The 14,738-nt window shown below is 40.9% G+C and overlaps 1 protein-coding gene across 8 annotated transcripts in view; it reads right to left on the bottom strand.

Moving 5' to 3' along the window:
* Positions 1 to 14,738, bottom strand: part of LOC140189907 (uncharacterized) — a 209,854-nt gene that overhangs the window by 173,059 nt on the left and 22,057 nt on the right. For all 8 annotated transcript variants that reach the window (XM_072246261.1, XM_072246273.1, XM_072246282.1 and 5 more), the window contains exons 7-11: positions 13,670 to 13,835; positions 12,797 to 12,877; positions 11,353 to 11,510; positions 7,288 to 7,440; positions 3,588 to 3,689 (exon numbers count right to left, since the gene is read on the bottom strand). In XM_072246261.1, the coding sequence (XP_072102362.1) occupies positions 3,588 to 3,689; positions 7,288 to 7,440; positions 11,353 to 11,510; positions 12,797 to 12,877; positions 13,670 to 13,835 (660 nt within the window). The remainder of the gene's footprint in view (positions 1 to 3,587; positions 3,690 to 7,287; positions 7,441 to 11,352; positions 11,511 to 12,796; positions 12,878 to 13,669; positions 13,836 to 14,738) is intronic.

Here is a 14,738-nt window from a genome sequence, read left to right as displayed (position 1 = left end):
TCGGTTTCCACATTAAGTTACCTCAGACCTTAATTTATGAGAGTTATGTAATGATTCTTATAATTCTGCTTATCATAAAATCAAAGAAATCATCAAGTGCAAGAAAGCCGGTTTTCCAATGCCCATACTTTAAGAGGACAGGTCAATCCTAACACCATTCCCACTCACATATTACCTTCGTCAACCCCTTTTTTTTTTAAAAAAATGCAGATAGGTATGAGGTCCAATAAAAGGAAAGGTACGTCGCAACCGGAGTTTCTCCGGTTAGCGGACGATTTCCCTCCATGCCTTTCTGACGTAGTGGGGAACAGCGTGTGAGGCGAGTTACAGCGGTAGTTTGCCATTGCCTTCTGCCGGGTGAGTTTCCAAACAGATCACCAGCTCGTAACCCAGCACAGTGAGCCAGCTGGATTTGAACTCGGGACCTTTCGTCCCGAAGTCCGATGCTGATGCCACTAAGCCACCAGCCGGGTCAAGGTCCAATCATAAGAGCAAAATTCGATAGCCTATTACCAACACCACAAAGCATAATCCAGACACAGACCTGAGGCCAAATTTGCACAACATTAAACCCAGGAGAAAACAAGCAAATCCAGAAAGAATATAAAGCAAACAACAGGAATTCTGCAGGTGCTGGAAATTCAAGCAACACACATCAAAGTTGCTGGTGAACGCAGCAGGCCAGGCAGCATCTCTAGGAAGAGGTGCAGTCGACGTTTCAGGCCGAGACCCTTCGTCAGGACTAACTGAAGGAAGAGTGAGTAAGAGATTTGAAAGTTGGAGGGGGAGGGGGAGATCCAAAATGATTTTGGATTTATTAATATAATACAATGCCAATGCTATGTGAATTAGCATCACCCAGACTTGGATTCTCCCTACAGCAAGCCTATGTTTTCAGTCCAGTTCAAAATGAGGAATAAATAGCTCTAAATTCAAGAAGAATTCAGATTAGTTTATGCCAAATCACTGTCACAAACAAATTTATTGTCTGCTAAATCCAGGGAAACAGCAACTCGTCTGGCCCTGAACCAATCACTGGCAAGATAGAAATTAAAATTATATTGTCAAAATGCAGTTGAACTTTGATATGCTTACAATGAAATCATGGATTCACAGATGTCATACTAACTTCCAAAATAAAATTGGCCTGTTACCATTCAAGAAAATTATAATCCATTGCCTCCAACAGATATTTATTTATTTATCGATACAGCGTGGAAGAGGCCATTCTGGTCCTTTGAGCCACACTGCCCCAGCAACCCCAACAAATCCAATTACCCTTAACCCAAATACAGGACACTTAACTCTAATCTAATCACTGGGAAAATTACAATGACCAATTAACCTACCCAGTAGGTCTTTGGACTGTAGGAGGAAACTGGAGCACCTAGAGAAAACCCATGCGTTCCACGGGGAGGAAGTACAGACTCCTTACAGGACAGCGACTGAATTGATCTCCGAATTCCAGAACGCCGAGCTGTAATAGTGTCACTGGAAGAGCATCACACTAACCGCCGTGCTACCATGTTTGTGTACAAGGCTTACAAATGGAAACAAAGATAATGTGGACCGCAGCAGGAAAATCAATGCCAATGATAACGGATTTTCTCTATGGGCAGATGCAGAGAGGGAGAATTTAATCTGATCTCCTTACTTGTTCATAGTATCATCCACAATTTTGCACTAGTATATTTTGTCCTCTCCCAGAGTGATCGATCTCTGTTAAGATTTTTGGAAACACGTCTGCACCAGTTTTGAGCACATTCGCCTGCTTTCAGTTTAAGGAAGATGAAAAGAGAGTAGGGAGAAGATTTTACAGAATAGTTTCAGCAATTCAGGATTGTGGCTCCGCGGAGAGGCTGGAGAAGCTGTGGATGTTCTCCGTAGAGTGAGCAAATGGCCAAGAAAAGATGCAATGATGTTTAAAATTGTGAAGGCTCTGATTAGGGTAAATAAAGAGAAATTGTTCCCATTGGTTGAAGGACCAATAGCCAGGGGTCACAAATCTAAGATGATTGGCAAAAGAACCAGAAATGGTAGTGAAAGTACATCTTAATTTTGTTTTATGATTTGAGAGAGGCAGATGGACAATCTCACTAACTATAACTCTCTGACACCTGGTGGTTCTTGACTACCACTTATGTTCACAATGGTCATAAACAAGATCAACACGTCTGAGTTCTGTATGAATCCTTTGGAAATGCTAACAGTGAGCAAATGTTGAGTTTAAAAAAAAAAGATACATTTAAAGAGCATTTCAACTATTCAAACAAAAAGCTACTGACCTGTAACCGTGTGGTACATATGACTTATTTGCATACATGTGATGTGTCAAATCAATATGCAGTAAGTAATTTCAACAAGAAATGCAAGTGCGATATCTTGGATTGTATTTTTCCACCTGAAATGTGCATATCGGATAACAGTGAATTACTTAGGGTTTACTTGTGTGTGTTGCTTTGGATCTCTAGTATCTGCAGATTTTCTTGTGTTTGTGTTACTGGAGCTGTTTTTTCCCATCTAACGCCCATGGCAAGTGCAATTTCCACTGTACCACTGAAAAATAATTCAAAATTGTGACTCTATAGCACTAAAATCAAATCAAACAGCTGATACAGGTACCAGGCTTAGTCTTGTTTGCTTAAGGATGAAAAAGAGAGCCATATAAATCCAAAGTAATCCACAGTGAGATGCTAAATGAAAACAAATCATAGAAATATCAGGAATGGGCCAGATGACCATCATTTAGATGGACAAGAGCAGCAGATGTTTGGTCACATGATTATGTCCAGCGCCACTCCTCCCCCCCACCCCAAATCGCACATCAGCCCAGCTAAGATGTGGTTAACCGTCCCTTCATTGTCACTCACTCCAAATCTGATAACCTTGAGTTTTGTGTACATTTTCTGTCACCATATTAGAGGAAAGATGGGAATGCACTCTACGAAGCATAAACGACTGAAAATTGAAAGATTTTTCTTCCTGGGGTTGTGGCACAGCGCAAGTGGGGCAGAGGAGTGATGGCCGAGATATACAAAATTATGAGGTGCCTAGATAGTCCAGATAAGAAGGGCTTACTTCCCATAGCAGATGGGTCAGGAGACCAGATTTTAAGTAATTGGTAGAAGGCTGACAGTGAAATAAGGAAAAATGCTATCACCCAGAAAGCATTAGGGCCACTCCCTGACAGGGTAACTGAGTTGCATCATCTTTAAAAAGTGCTGGAATGTGCACTTGAAGAGCTATCACCAACACAGTTCCAGACCCAGGGCTGGTAGCTGGGATTAGACTGATTGTTTTCTTTCAGTCAGCTTAGATATGATGGGTTGATGGCCTGTGTCATAGATTTTAGTTTTGATTTTTTTTTTAGTAGTAATCTATGTAAATCTTAACTATATGATCCTAGCGGTACTGGCTATAGAAAATGAGAAAGTGGTATGTGATAATTTGCATCATTATCATATTATCACCCTTTAAGCTTGCAGAATTTTGTTTACCACCAAGCCCCAGAAACATTTCCTACATTAAAAGGCATCACCAAGACCCAAGTCTCTTGCTGTAAGCTATCTGGTGCGAATGAGTTTTACCTGGAGGAACTGTGCCTGCAGTCTCAGAATTTCATCCAGGTACCTCTGCTGCTTCAGTTTGGTCAGGACTTTTTGCTGCCAAGGATCTTGTTTTGGTTTAATCTAATAAACAAAACACAAGCATTTCCATAAGACCATAAGATTTGGCCCATTGAGTCTGCTCTACCATTTCATTATGGCTAATCCAATATTCCTCTCAACCCCAAACTCCTGCCTTCTCTATGTATCCCTTCATGCCCTGACCAATCAAGAATCTATAAACCTCTGTCTTAAATATACACAAGACTTGGCCTCCACAGCTCCTGTGGCAAAGAATTCCACAGATTCACCACTCTCTGGCTAAAGAAATTCCTCATCTCCGTTCAAAAGGACGCCCCTCTATTCTGAGGCTGTGTCCTCTGATCTTAGACTCTCCACATCCACTCTATCAAGACCTTTTACCATTCGATAGGTTTCAAAAGAGGTCATCCCTCAATCTTCATATGACAAGCCATTCAATCCTGGGACAATTTTTGTGAATTTCTCCAGTTTCAGCACATCCTTTCTAAGGTATAGGGCCCAAAACTGCTCACAATGCTCCAAGTGAGACCTCACCAGTGCTTTATAAAATCTCAACATTATATCATTGCTCTTATGTTCTACTTCTCTTGCACTTAATGGGGCCTACAGTAGAACTGCAACAAGTCTGTTTAATCTAACACAGGTGCACAAAAGCAATACTCACAATGGTGCGAACACACCTTGCTCTTGGATTATCAGTGCTAATGGAAATACTGTACAGAAGTTAGTCCCACGCAGAGTGAATAAAGGCGCTGATGTCCAATGAGTCTGCATAGCTGGCAAGTACCTATTTACTTTAATTTTTCTTTAATTTTCTTGCATCCCCATCATTTCCCCCTCAAATCTACCACTCAACTGCACACTAGGGGCAATTTTAACCTACCTGCCTGTCTTTGGAAATGTGAAAGGCAAACCACAGGGGCACAGGGAGAATGTGCAAATTCCACTTAGCACCAGGGAGGGGATTGAACCCAAGTCACTGGAGCTTTGAATCAGCTGCTCTACTAATCATATCACCGTGCCATCCACAAACATTTACAACACTTGGTATTCCTAGGTAGTCTCCCATCTCAGTACTAATCAGGTTAGCTTCCAAGATCATGCACTTCCAGGCTAGAATGGCCTAGACCACAAGCTCCATGCAGAAGTAGAGCATGTGATCTGTGGACTGGAAGGACAACATGTGGAAAGGTAAAGAGAAAGGTCACAAAAATAACCCATTTCATCCAATCTTTGACTCAGCTGTTGGCTGCCGTTAAAAAAAACATTCATGATCAGGCACCTTGCCTTCTTGCCGAGGAAGAAGCAAAGTTGTATCAGACACTGAATGCAGTACATATCTGCATACATTCAAACATACAACACATCACATTATCAGAAGTACTATTGGAACTGTATTTTGTTTCTGCATGCTGTAACATTATACTGGGCTGGTTGGTGAGGCAACCAATCTGTTAGCTATCAGCAGCATGGGCACCAATCTGTACCGAGCATCCTTATCTGGGTACTTTAGCATGGAAACTTCAGAACTCCTCACCACAGAGTTCAGAGAAGCTTCACAATTTCTTGAACTGAAGAGTTGTTTGCTGACCCCTGGCTTCTGACCTGTCACAGTTGTGAAAATAGTTTAAAAAAAAAGTTGCTTTTTAAAAACTTGATATTTTAAGTGCTAAAATTCTGAGGCTAGAACAGAGTGCTGGAGAAGCTGAGCGGGTCAGCCAGGATCTGTGGAAAGATGAACTGTGTTTCAGGTCCTGGACCTGGGATTCCCAACCTGGGGTCCATTGACCTCTCAGTTAATGGTAGGGGTCGATGATAATAACCTGGGCTCCATTGACGTCCCGGTTAATGGTAGGGGTCGATGGGACGAGAAAGGTTGGGAATACCTGTTCTGGTCACATCGTCAGAAAGAGGAAAGAGAGAAAACAAGATAACTACCAGCACTAAGAAAGGTTGGGGAGGAAGTAGGTGGAACAAAGGGAATATTTCTTAGGACGAGACTAAATGAGTATATGTATCATTTACTCTGAATTAAATTGTACTTCTCTGCTGGCGTATTGTACTGTTAATACCAAAGCAGTGGGACGCGTGTAGCAGGCCTGACTATACTAGTAGAAAAAAATCCCAAAATGATGATGGTTAGAAATAACCTGTTCTGGTTCAGAAAGAAAAAGATAAGTAAGTTATCTAAAGAGAATTTGACATTGAGCCCAGAAATCTACATTGTGGCCAGACAGAGATAAGGTGTTGTTGCCCATGTTAGCATCATAACAGTGTAAAACAGCGTACAGGAGTGACTCTGAGCTTCCATTACTTGTCACTTTAATTTCCCATCCCAGCCCTAATCTCTGATCTATCTGCTTAGGGCTTCCTATAATGTACAATGGAGCTTCTTTATTTCTCTTTTTTCAAATTAGTAATGGGCTTTAAATAGATTTATTCATTATATTTTTTTGTTTTTCACTTTTTAACTAATTTAAAATAAATCCCAACTCATTTTAAACAGCTCTGATCATCAGCGATACTTGATCAAGAGTGAAAGAGGACACAACATGAACTGTCCAAGCCTGTCATACATGATAAATATAGAAAAATAAACCACATCACAGTAAGTATATATGTATATTACACAGTTAGATTAAAATTAGTGCAAAAACAGAAATTTTTAAAGAAGTGGTGAGGTAGTGTTCATGAGCTGAATGTCCATTTAGAAATTGGATAGGAGAGGGGAAGAAACTATTCCTGAATTGCTAAGTGTGAGCCTTCGGATTTCTGTACCTCCTTCCTGATGGTAACAGTGAAAAGAGGGCACATCCTGGGTGGTGGACACCAGCTTTCTGAGGCACTGCTCTTTGAAGATGTCTTGGATACCACGGAGGCTAGTACCCTCGATGGAGTTGATTAATTTTACAACATTCTGCAGCTAATATCGATCCTGTGCAGTAGCCCCATTCAAGATGGTGATGCAGCCAGTAAGAATGCTCTCCACGGTATATCTGCAGAAGTTTTTTGAGGTGACAAACCAAATCTCCTTTAACCTTAAACTGCTTTAAGGTTAAAAATGTCAACATCACTGCAAGTGATCTAATGGTTAAGTTGATGAACAACAGGTGCACTGTAGTCCTGATACAGGACCTTGACCCAAAATTCTTCCCTCCCCCCACCACCCCATACCCACAGATGCTGTTCAACCCAGTCAATTCCTTCAGCATATTGCTTGTAGCCACACTGTAATCTGTAACCCTCTCCCCAATGATGGGATATGCTTCTCTTTTCAGTAATTAGCTTCCAATCACAGGATACAATAAATTGGTGCAAAAAAATTATCCTAGCTGTCAACTGCAATGTAGAATAACACATGAAGGTCTGACAAATTGTTCGGCTAACTCCACAATTGAAGATTGTGTTTGGGAGAGCCAAACCATCATTTTAATGACATTACAAAATAGAAGAGCAAATTTTAGCCCCCAGTTTCTTTTACTGAAAGACAATAGTAAAGTTCAAAAGTTTTGCTTAAACGCACAAGCTTTCAAAATTGAAAATACTTAAACCATTCAAATTTGCAAGCTTCTTTGGTGGGATTTAATTACTCATCCAGACACATAACCACTACATCATTGTACTCCACAGTTTGCCATACCTTTAAAAAGGGGATCCAATTTGCTTCTTTCTTCAGAGTCATGCTTGGGCCTTTCATTCCCCAGTGTTCGAGTCCAGGCTCAAAAGCATCATATACTGGGAAGGTCTTCATGGTTTCCTCTTTGCTAAAAATGCTTCTGAATTTTCGAATCACCTAACATAGTGAAGATTAAAGCCACCTAAAATATCAAAGAGCCCATCCATTGTAAAGCAGAGAGAATATTTCCAAACAGAAAATGTTTTATTTTGGTGATAATTCTGCCGAGAAACCTAGATCCATCAGCAAGGAACCAATACTTGGAACTTAAACTTTGCAAGTGGTCCTCCTGCTGAAAGGTTCTCCTTTCTACTGGAGACCCAAAGCTGTACACAGTATTATATAATCTTAAAAACACCTTGTACAAATTTTTTCACTGATGAAGGGCCTCAGCTGAAAACATCGACTGTTTATTCCTCTCCTTAGATACTGCCTAACCTTGATTTCCTCCAGCACCTTGTGTGTTTCTTTAGATTTCCAGCTTCTGCATAATCCCCTGTGCTCAAATTTACTACTCCTTACCATCTATTTACAGTTCCTAAATTTACAGATCTCCAAATGATTAAGATTGCAGACTAGCTGAACACATACTTTCAAGAGATACAGGATCACATTGGTGGGTGGACTATGCTCATTGCACACCTTGACAAAAAAAAAGGTACAACTTCATTTTTCACAATCCTCCCAGCATGAAAATTTTGGGCAGTTTCTCTGTAGTAAGCTTGCCCAAGTTAGAAGAAATATCAACTTGGAAAGCCTCAACTAACTCTATCATAAAATGACTAAAATTATTTAAGAGTCACCTCAGCCACACTTTCAAACTAAAACTGTCAAACACAAAATGCTGGAGGAACTCAGCAGACCAGGCAACATCTATGGAAAAAAAAAAGTACAGTTGACGTTTCGGGCCGAGATCCTTCAGCATTGTGTATGTATTGCTTGGATTTACAGCATCTGCATTTCTCGTTTTTAAAACTATCTAAGTCCCTTTAACAAAATATAGTCTTCAAGTTTAAGATATTCAGAAACATACAAAAATCTTCAAAAACTTTGAAAAGGGTTAAAAACATTAAAAATTAAAATAGAAAATGGAATTAATGGAGGATTTGTGTAAACAAGTTGAGAGTTACTGTGGACTCAATGGGCAATTATATTTATTCAAGAGATGTGGGCTTCAAAGTCTGAACCAGCATTTAATTTCCCATTTCTAAGTTGCCCTTCAGAAGGTGGTGGCAAGCTGACGTCTTGTGCAGTTGCAGTCCCTGAGGTGCGAGTTGTATGGGAAGGAGCTCCAGTATTCTGACCCTGTGACAATGAACAACCGTTAGGATGGGGTGCGGCTTGGAGGGCAACTTCCAGGTAGTGGTGGTTCCCTGCCTTGCTGCTTGCATCCTTCTAGATGGCAAAGGTTACTGGTTTGGAAGGTGCTGTCTTAGGGATACTGGTGAGTTGCTCCAGTGTATCCTGTAGATAGTACAAACTACTTCTGTGTTGTTGTTGCTCAGAGTCGACAAATGCTTGTGGACGGGGTGCCCATCAAGCAGGCTGTAATGCTCGTGGGTGGAAGCAGCACTCATTCGGGCAAGTGGAGGGCATTCCGTCACACTACTGGCTGAAGTTTTGTAGATTGTGAACAGACTTTGGGAAGTTAAGAGGTGAGTTACTCTCCACAAGATTTCCAGTCACTAACATCTCTTGTAGCTACTTTGTACACTTGCAATTTTCCAGCCCTACAGAGCCATGTCAGAATCAATTGATTCTTGAAAGATTATTACTAATGCCTCCACAATCTGCTGTATAACATCTGGTCCAGGTGACCCTTCAGTTTCCCAGGAACCTTTTTCTTAGTAATAGCAAATTTACACCCTTCTGCCCCTTGACACTATCGAACTTCTGGCATATTGTTTGTGTCTTCCACAGTGAAGACTGATGCAAAATACTTAACTCAGTTCATCTGCCATTTCCTTGTCCCCCATTACTATCACTCAGGCATCATTTTCCAGCAGTTTGAAATCTATTCTTGCCTCTATTTTACACTTTGTATATCTGAAGAAACTTTTGGTATCCTCTTTAATATTACTGGCTAGCTTACCTTCATATTCCATCTTTTCTTTCTTTGAATTTTTTTTACTTGCCTTCTGTTGGTTTTTAAAAGCTTCTCAATTCTCTAAATTCCCACTAAATTTTTGCGCTATTATATGCCCTCTCTTTTACTTTTATAGTATCTTCAACTACCCTTGTCAGCCGTAGTTGCATCATCCTGCCTTTAGAACACTTCTTCTTTGGTATGTATATATCCTGCACCTTATGTATTGCTCTCAGAAATTCCAGCCATTGCTGCTCTGCCGTCATACCTCCTAGTGTTCCTTTCCAATCTATTTTGGACCGCTCATCTCTCATGCCTCTATAATTCCCTTGTAATACTGACACATCTGACTTTAGCTTCTCCTTCTCAAACCAAGGGGTGAATTCTATCATTTTATGATCACTGACCTGTAAGAGTTTCTTTACCTTAAGCTCTCTAATCTATTTAGTTCATTGCACAACACCCAATTCACAATCCCCTGGTGGGCTCAACTACAAGTTGCTCTAAAAAGCCATTTCGAAGGCATTCTAGAAATTACCCCTCTTGGGATCCAGCACCAACCTGATTTTCCCAATCTACCTACATATTGAAATCCCTCATGACCATGGTAACATTGCCCTTTTGGCATGCAACTGGCTTGAAGTACTTGAGGACCTAATGTACTCAGCCTGCACTGTGCAAAAATAAAAGGGGTTAAAATGACCTCCAACTGCCACAACCATCTTCTTTTGTGGTAGCGCTGATTCCAAAGTCCCTCAACTCCAATCCTGATTACAGCAGAGGCCCAAGCACGGAGCGCTCTCTTGTCCAAGCTTGGACCACAGCTGAAATGGGCTCAGGAACCAAGTGGCTTCAGTAGAAACCAACCCGAGCTTCTGTGAGCAGGTTGTTGCTTGATAGCACATTGTATCTCTGTTTCCATAACTCCTTGACTAAATAATATTCAAGTATTTCTTTCAAACAGCTTTCAGCTCAATTCACTAAATAATTTTAAAGAACTTAATTTAAAGACTGTTTAAGATTTTAAAATTCCATGAGAAGATTTGATTGATTTTTTTTTAAATTAAAAAAACTCATCTGAAAGCTCTCTAACCAAAAATTCGTGACTGTCTCCTTCCATGAACATAAACGGGAGAATACTTATCACACCTCCTTGCAACTGGTACAGAATTAGTCAGTGAGTTTGAAATAGCAACTTTGGGCAATTGGTATAAATTCTCTTGTATCTTTCACCAGGCCATCAGACTGATTAATTCACGCTGATACAATTGTATTTCTATGTTATATTGACTGTCCTGTTGTACATACTACTTATTACAAGTTACTATAAATTGTACATTGCACATTTAGATGGAGATGTAACGTAAAGATTTTTACTCATATATGGGAAGGATATAAGAAATAAAGTCAATTTAATTCAATTCATAAAGTGCTGCCAGATAATGTATCACTGGAGGCAGCAGACTGATTTCTTTGTTTGAATGCAGAAGCATGGAAACCCCAAAGTTACTATCTGATAGGCAGGATGAAGCCATTGAAAAAGAACAGGTTTGCTCTCATTTCTGTGCAATATCCACACTATGCACTTAGAGCCTTGAGAAGAATTTATGTTTATTTCACGCCTTTTTGTGAATGCTGCTTCTATGTTGCTCCGTGCCTGTGATGCTGTTGAAAGTAACAATGAAGAACAAGTTTTTGATATATTACCTGTGCCCAAGACAAACTCGACTTTGACGTTTTATCTCACCTCCCTCACAATTCTTTACTTGTCTCCTTTACTTTCATAGAAGTTGGCTGCTAATCATTTTCTTCCTGATCTGCACCCCCCCCCATTAAATCCCCTTTCTGTCGAGCTGCCCGTGCATTCCTGCAACTCCCACAAATCCCAAAGCCCTGGGAAGGGAAGGTGTAAAACTGGGACTGAAGTAGAAGGACGTAATTACCAGTGTGAACAATTCCATCTCATTGGCAGTGCTTCTGATATCATCCACATCGTATTCGATGCTGAAGTGACACACGAGGTACTGAAGCTGATGCTTAAACTCCTCAATCTTCAGCATGTGTACAGGGAGACGATGGTTAACCTCAGTATTAAACACACCTGCAACAAAACAGGAACCATCGCAGCAGTTTAGATATACTCTGTCTGTAGAGACTCTGCATGGGGTTCACATCCAAATGTTAGCTTTATTACAAAGACTGACCTTATTCTTTACTTACGGGGTGACTACCACTTAAAGACTGCTGTAAAGCCTTTGGTAGATGCTGGTCACTTAGATCACACCCCACCTTATGGAACGCTTCTGGAGTGCAGAGGTCATTCTGCATCTCCAGGACATCCAGGCTATGGGCAAAGCTCCATCCATGGGTACTATTCTCTGTAGTATCCAAGACATCTTCAAGGAGCAGTGCCTGAGGAACTACTACTACGTTGACCTGGATGACATCTTGCTGGACATATGTAATACGGCACTGATGAAAGGTGACAAACCAGAACAGTGGTCACTCTCAAACATCATCCCAGTCCCCAAGTCTGGATCCCTCACGAACGTACAGCAGTGAAAAAAATAACAATGAGGTTTTCAGCAGATGAACCAAACCTACGTCATAGTAGTAGTAGTAGCCGCCTCAGGAAGGTGGCGTCCATCACTAAGGATCCCCACTACATACCCAGAACTTGCCCTCTTCCCATTGTTATCGTCAGGAAGGATGTACAGAAGCCTGAAGGCACATACTCAACAATTCAGGAACAGCTTCTTCCCCTCTGTCATCTGATTTCTAAATGGGCATTGAACCCATGAACACTACCTCACTACTTTCTTATTTCTGTTTTTTGCACCCTTTTTTTTATTTATATATATATATATATATACACACACACACAAAACATATAACATACATATATATATATACACACACACATATATATATATATATATATATATATATACACACACACACACACACACACATATTATATAATACATACACTCACATACACTATATTTATTTATAATATATTTCATTGTACTGCTGCCATAAAGTTAACAAATTTCACAACATATGCCAGTGATATTAAACCGTTTTTTGATTCTGGATCTGAAGTCCTGGTTGGCCTAACTGGGTAAGCTTATTTGGAATGTTTAAATGTAGCTGTGGTTTTTTTTTTAAAAAACATAGTACATTTTAACATCTCTACCCTGGCTGTGTGATTCCTGACCCTTTACGCCAGCATACAAATAGCGGTGGAGTGACATGTTTGAAAGCAACCGAAAATTAATTATAAATATTGCTTGTGTCAATAGAAAGTTGTTAAGAAGGACACTCCAACACAACCGACTTAAACATTAGCAACACAATTGAAAATTAATTCTGCCCCATCTTTACCTTCAAAATCTATGACAGGAGCGCTCTTGAAGGTTGAGATTGCATGGGTTCCAGCTGACGGCAGGAGATCAGAAGTTTTTCCTGACAGGAAAGGCAGGTGTTTTTATTACAGCTCCAAAATGACACTCCCACCTCACACTACCAAGTCCACTGACTGGAAATAGTTTGCAACCACCATGAAGTGTTGCTAAATTGTTTCTTTAAAGCCACCAAATTACAGTGCTCAACACATTTCATTGATCGCATTGCAGTCACAATGCAGAGTATGTAGCAAAGAAACGGGATAAAACAACAGCCTTCAAAGTTTCTACAGTTACATATTTCTGGATGAGATGGTTTGTATCAGGAAAACTAAAATGAATTTAGTACAATGCTTTCGCCGTTGTTTCCTGCACATCAAATGTCTCCCAATTAAATACATACAAACTGAGGATGTCTTGTTCCCCCCCCATATGCTGCAACGTTATAATTCCATGGGCACATGGCCAAGTGGTTAAGGCATTTGACTAGCGACCTGAAGGTTGTGAGTTCGAGCCCCAGCCGAGGCAACGTGTTGTGTCCTTTAGCAAGGCACTTAATCACACAGTGCTCTGCAACGACACTAGCTGTATGGGTCCTAATGTCCCTCCCTTGGACAACATTGGTGTCGTGGAGAGAGGAGACTTGCAGCATGGACAGCTGCTGGTCTTCCATACAACCTTACCCAGGCCTGCGCCCTGGAGAGTGAAGACTTTCCAGGCGCAGATCCATGGTCTCGCAAGACTAACAGATGCCTTTACTTTATAATTCTACAATGATTTTTATTGTATATTCACTCTACAAACATGACTGCTGCATATCATTCTGAAGTACCGGTCAAATCTAGTTTCATACCAGCTGATCCGGAGACACTGGAAAAGGCTGTACCAGGCCGCGTGGGCACACGGAAAGAGGAAAGGTGCGTAGCGATGCTGATTTTATCCTCATCATCTGTCAGGACATCGGAAAGCTTCTCAGGTGTAACCTCAATCTGATGGGACATGGGCAGGTACTGCAATGCCTGCAATATAATGGCAATCATAGAAATTGAGATGCACTTATCCAATTCAGGCATTTCATAAACCTTAGTTGGATATTTTATTCTACCTCCAAATCATACAACACTGAACGAACTCGGAATCTGAATTCAAGCACCAGCGTCAGTATTACTCATAGCTGCAAAATTCAGTAAGTCACACAGTACGAAAACCAGCCCTTCAGTCCAACTCGTCCGTTCCTACCTAAGTTACGCACACAAAATGCCAGAGGAACCCAGCAGGTCAGGCGGCACCTATGGAAAAGAGTAAACAGTCAACGTTTCAGGCCAAGACGTTTCTTCAGGGCTGAGAAGGTAGGGTGATGCCTGAATAAAAAATGTGTGGGGGTGGGGGTGTGGGAAAGAGGCTCACTGAAAGGTGATAGATGAAGTCAGGTGGGTGGGAAAGGTCAGGGGCTGGAGAAGAAGGAATCTGATAGGAGAGGAGAGTGCACAATAGGAGAAAAGGATGGAGGAAGGAATCCGGTGGGGTGGGGGGGGGGGAAAGAGTCATGTTTGACAAATCTCTTGAGTTCTTCAAGGAGATGGATGTTGTCTATCTGGACATAAGCAAGGCCTTTAATGAAGTCCCTCATGACAGGCTAGTCTGGAAGGTTAGATCACTTGGGGTCCAGAATAAAAGGGTGACTATGCAGAAACTGGGTCCTCTTATAGATGAACAGGGCCACTGCAGGAGATTACCAAGCTTTAACTGCCATTTCTTCTCAATGGTTACTAAGAAAAACCATGGATGCCACAGAAATTGGAATAATAAATAGTGAGGTCTTGGAATATATGTATATTATGAGGAAAGAGGATTTGCAGTTTTGAAGCACATTAGGGAGGGCAAATCTCCTGGGTCTGATCAAAAGCTCCCGCAGACCTTAT

The sequence above is a fragment of the Mobula birostris genome, chromosome 2 (assembly GCF_030028105.1).
Source record: "Mobula birostris isolate sMobBir1 chromosome 2, sMobBir1.hap1, whole genome shotgun sequence".
In the NCBI taxonomy this organism is placed as follows: domain Eukaryota; kingdom Metazoa; phylum Chordata; class Chondrichthyes; order Myliobatiformes; family Myliobatidae; genus Mobula; species Mobula birostris.
The sequence above is the reverse complement of the archived record's forward strand: the minus strand, read 5'-3'. Positions and strand labels throughout refer to the sequence as shown.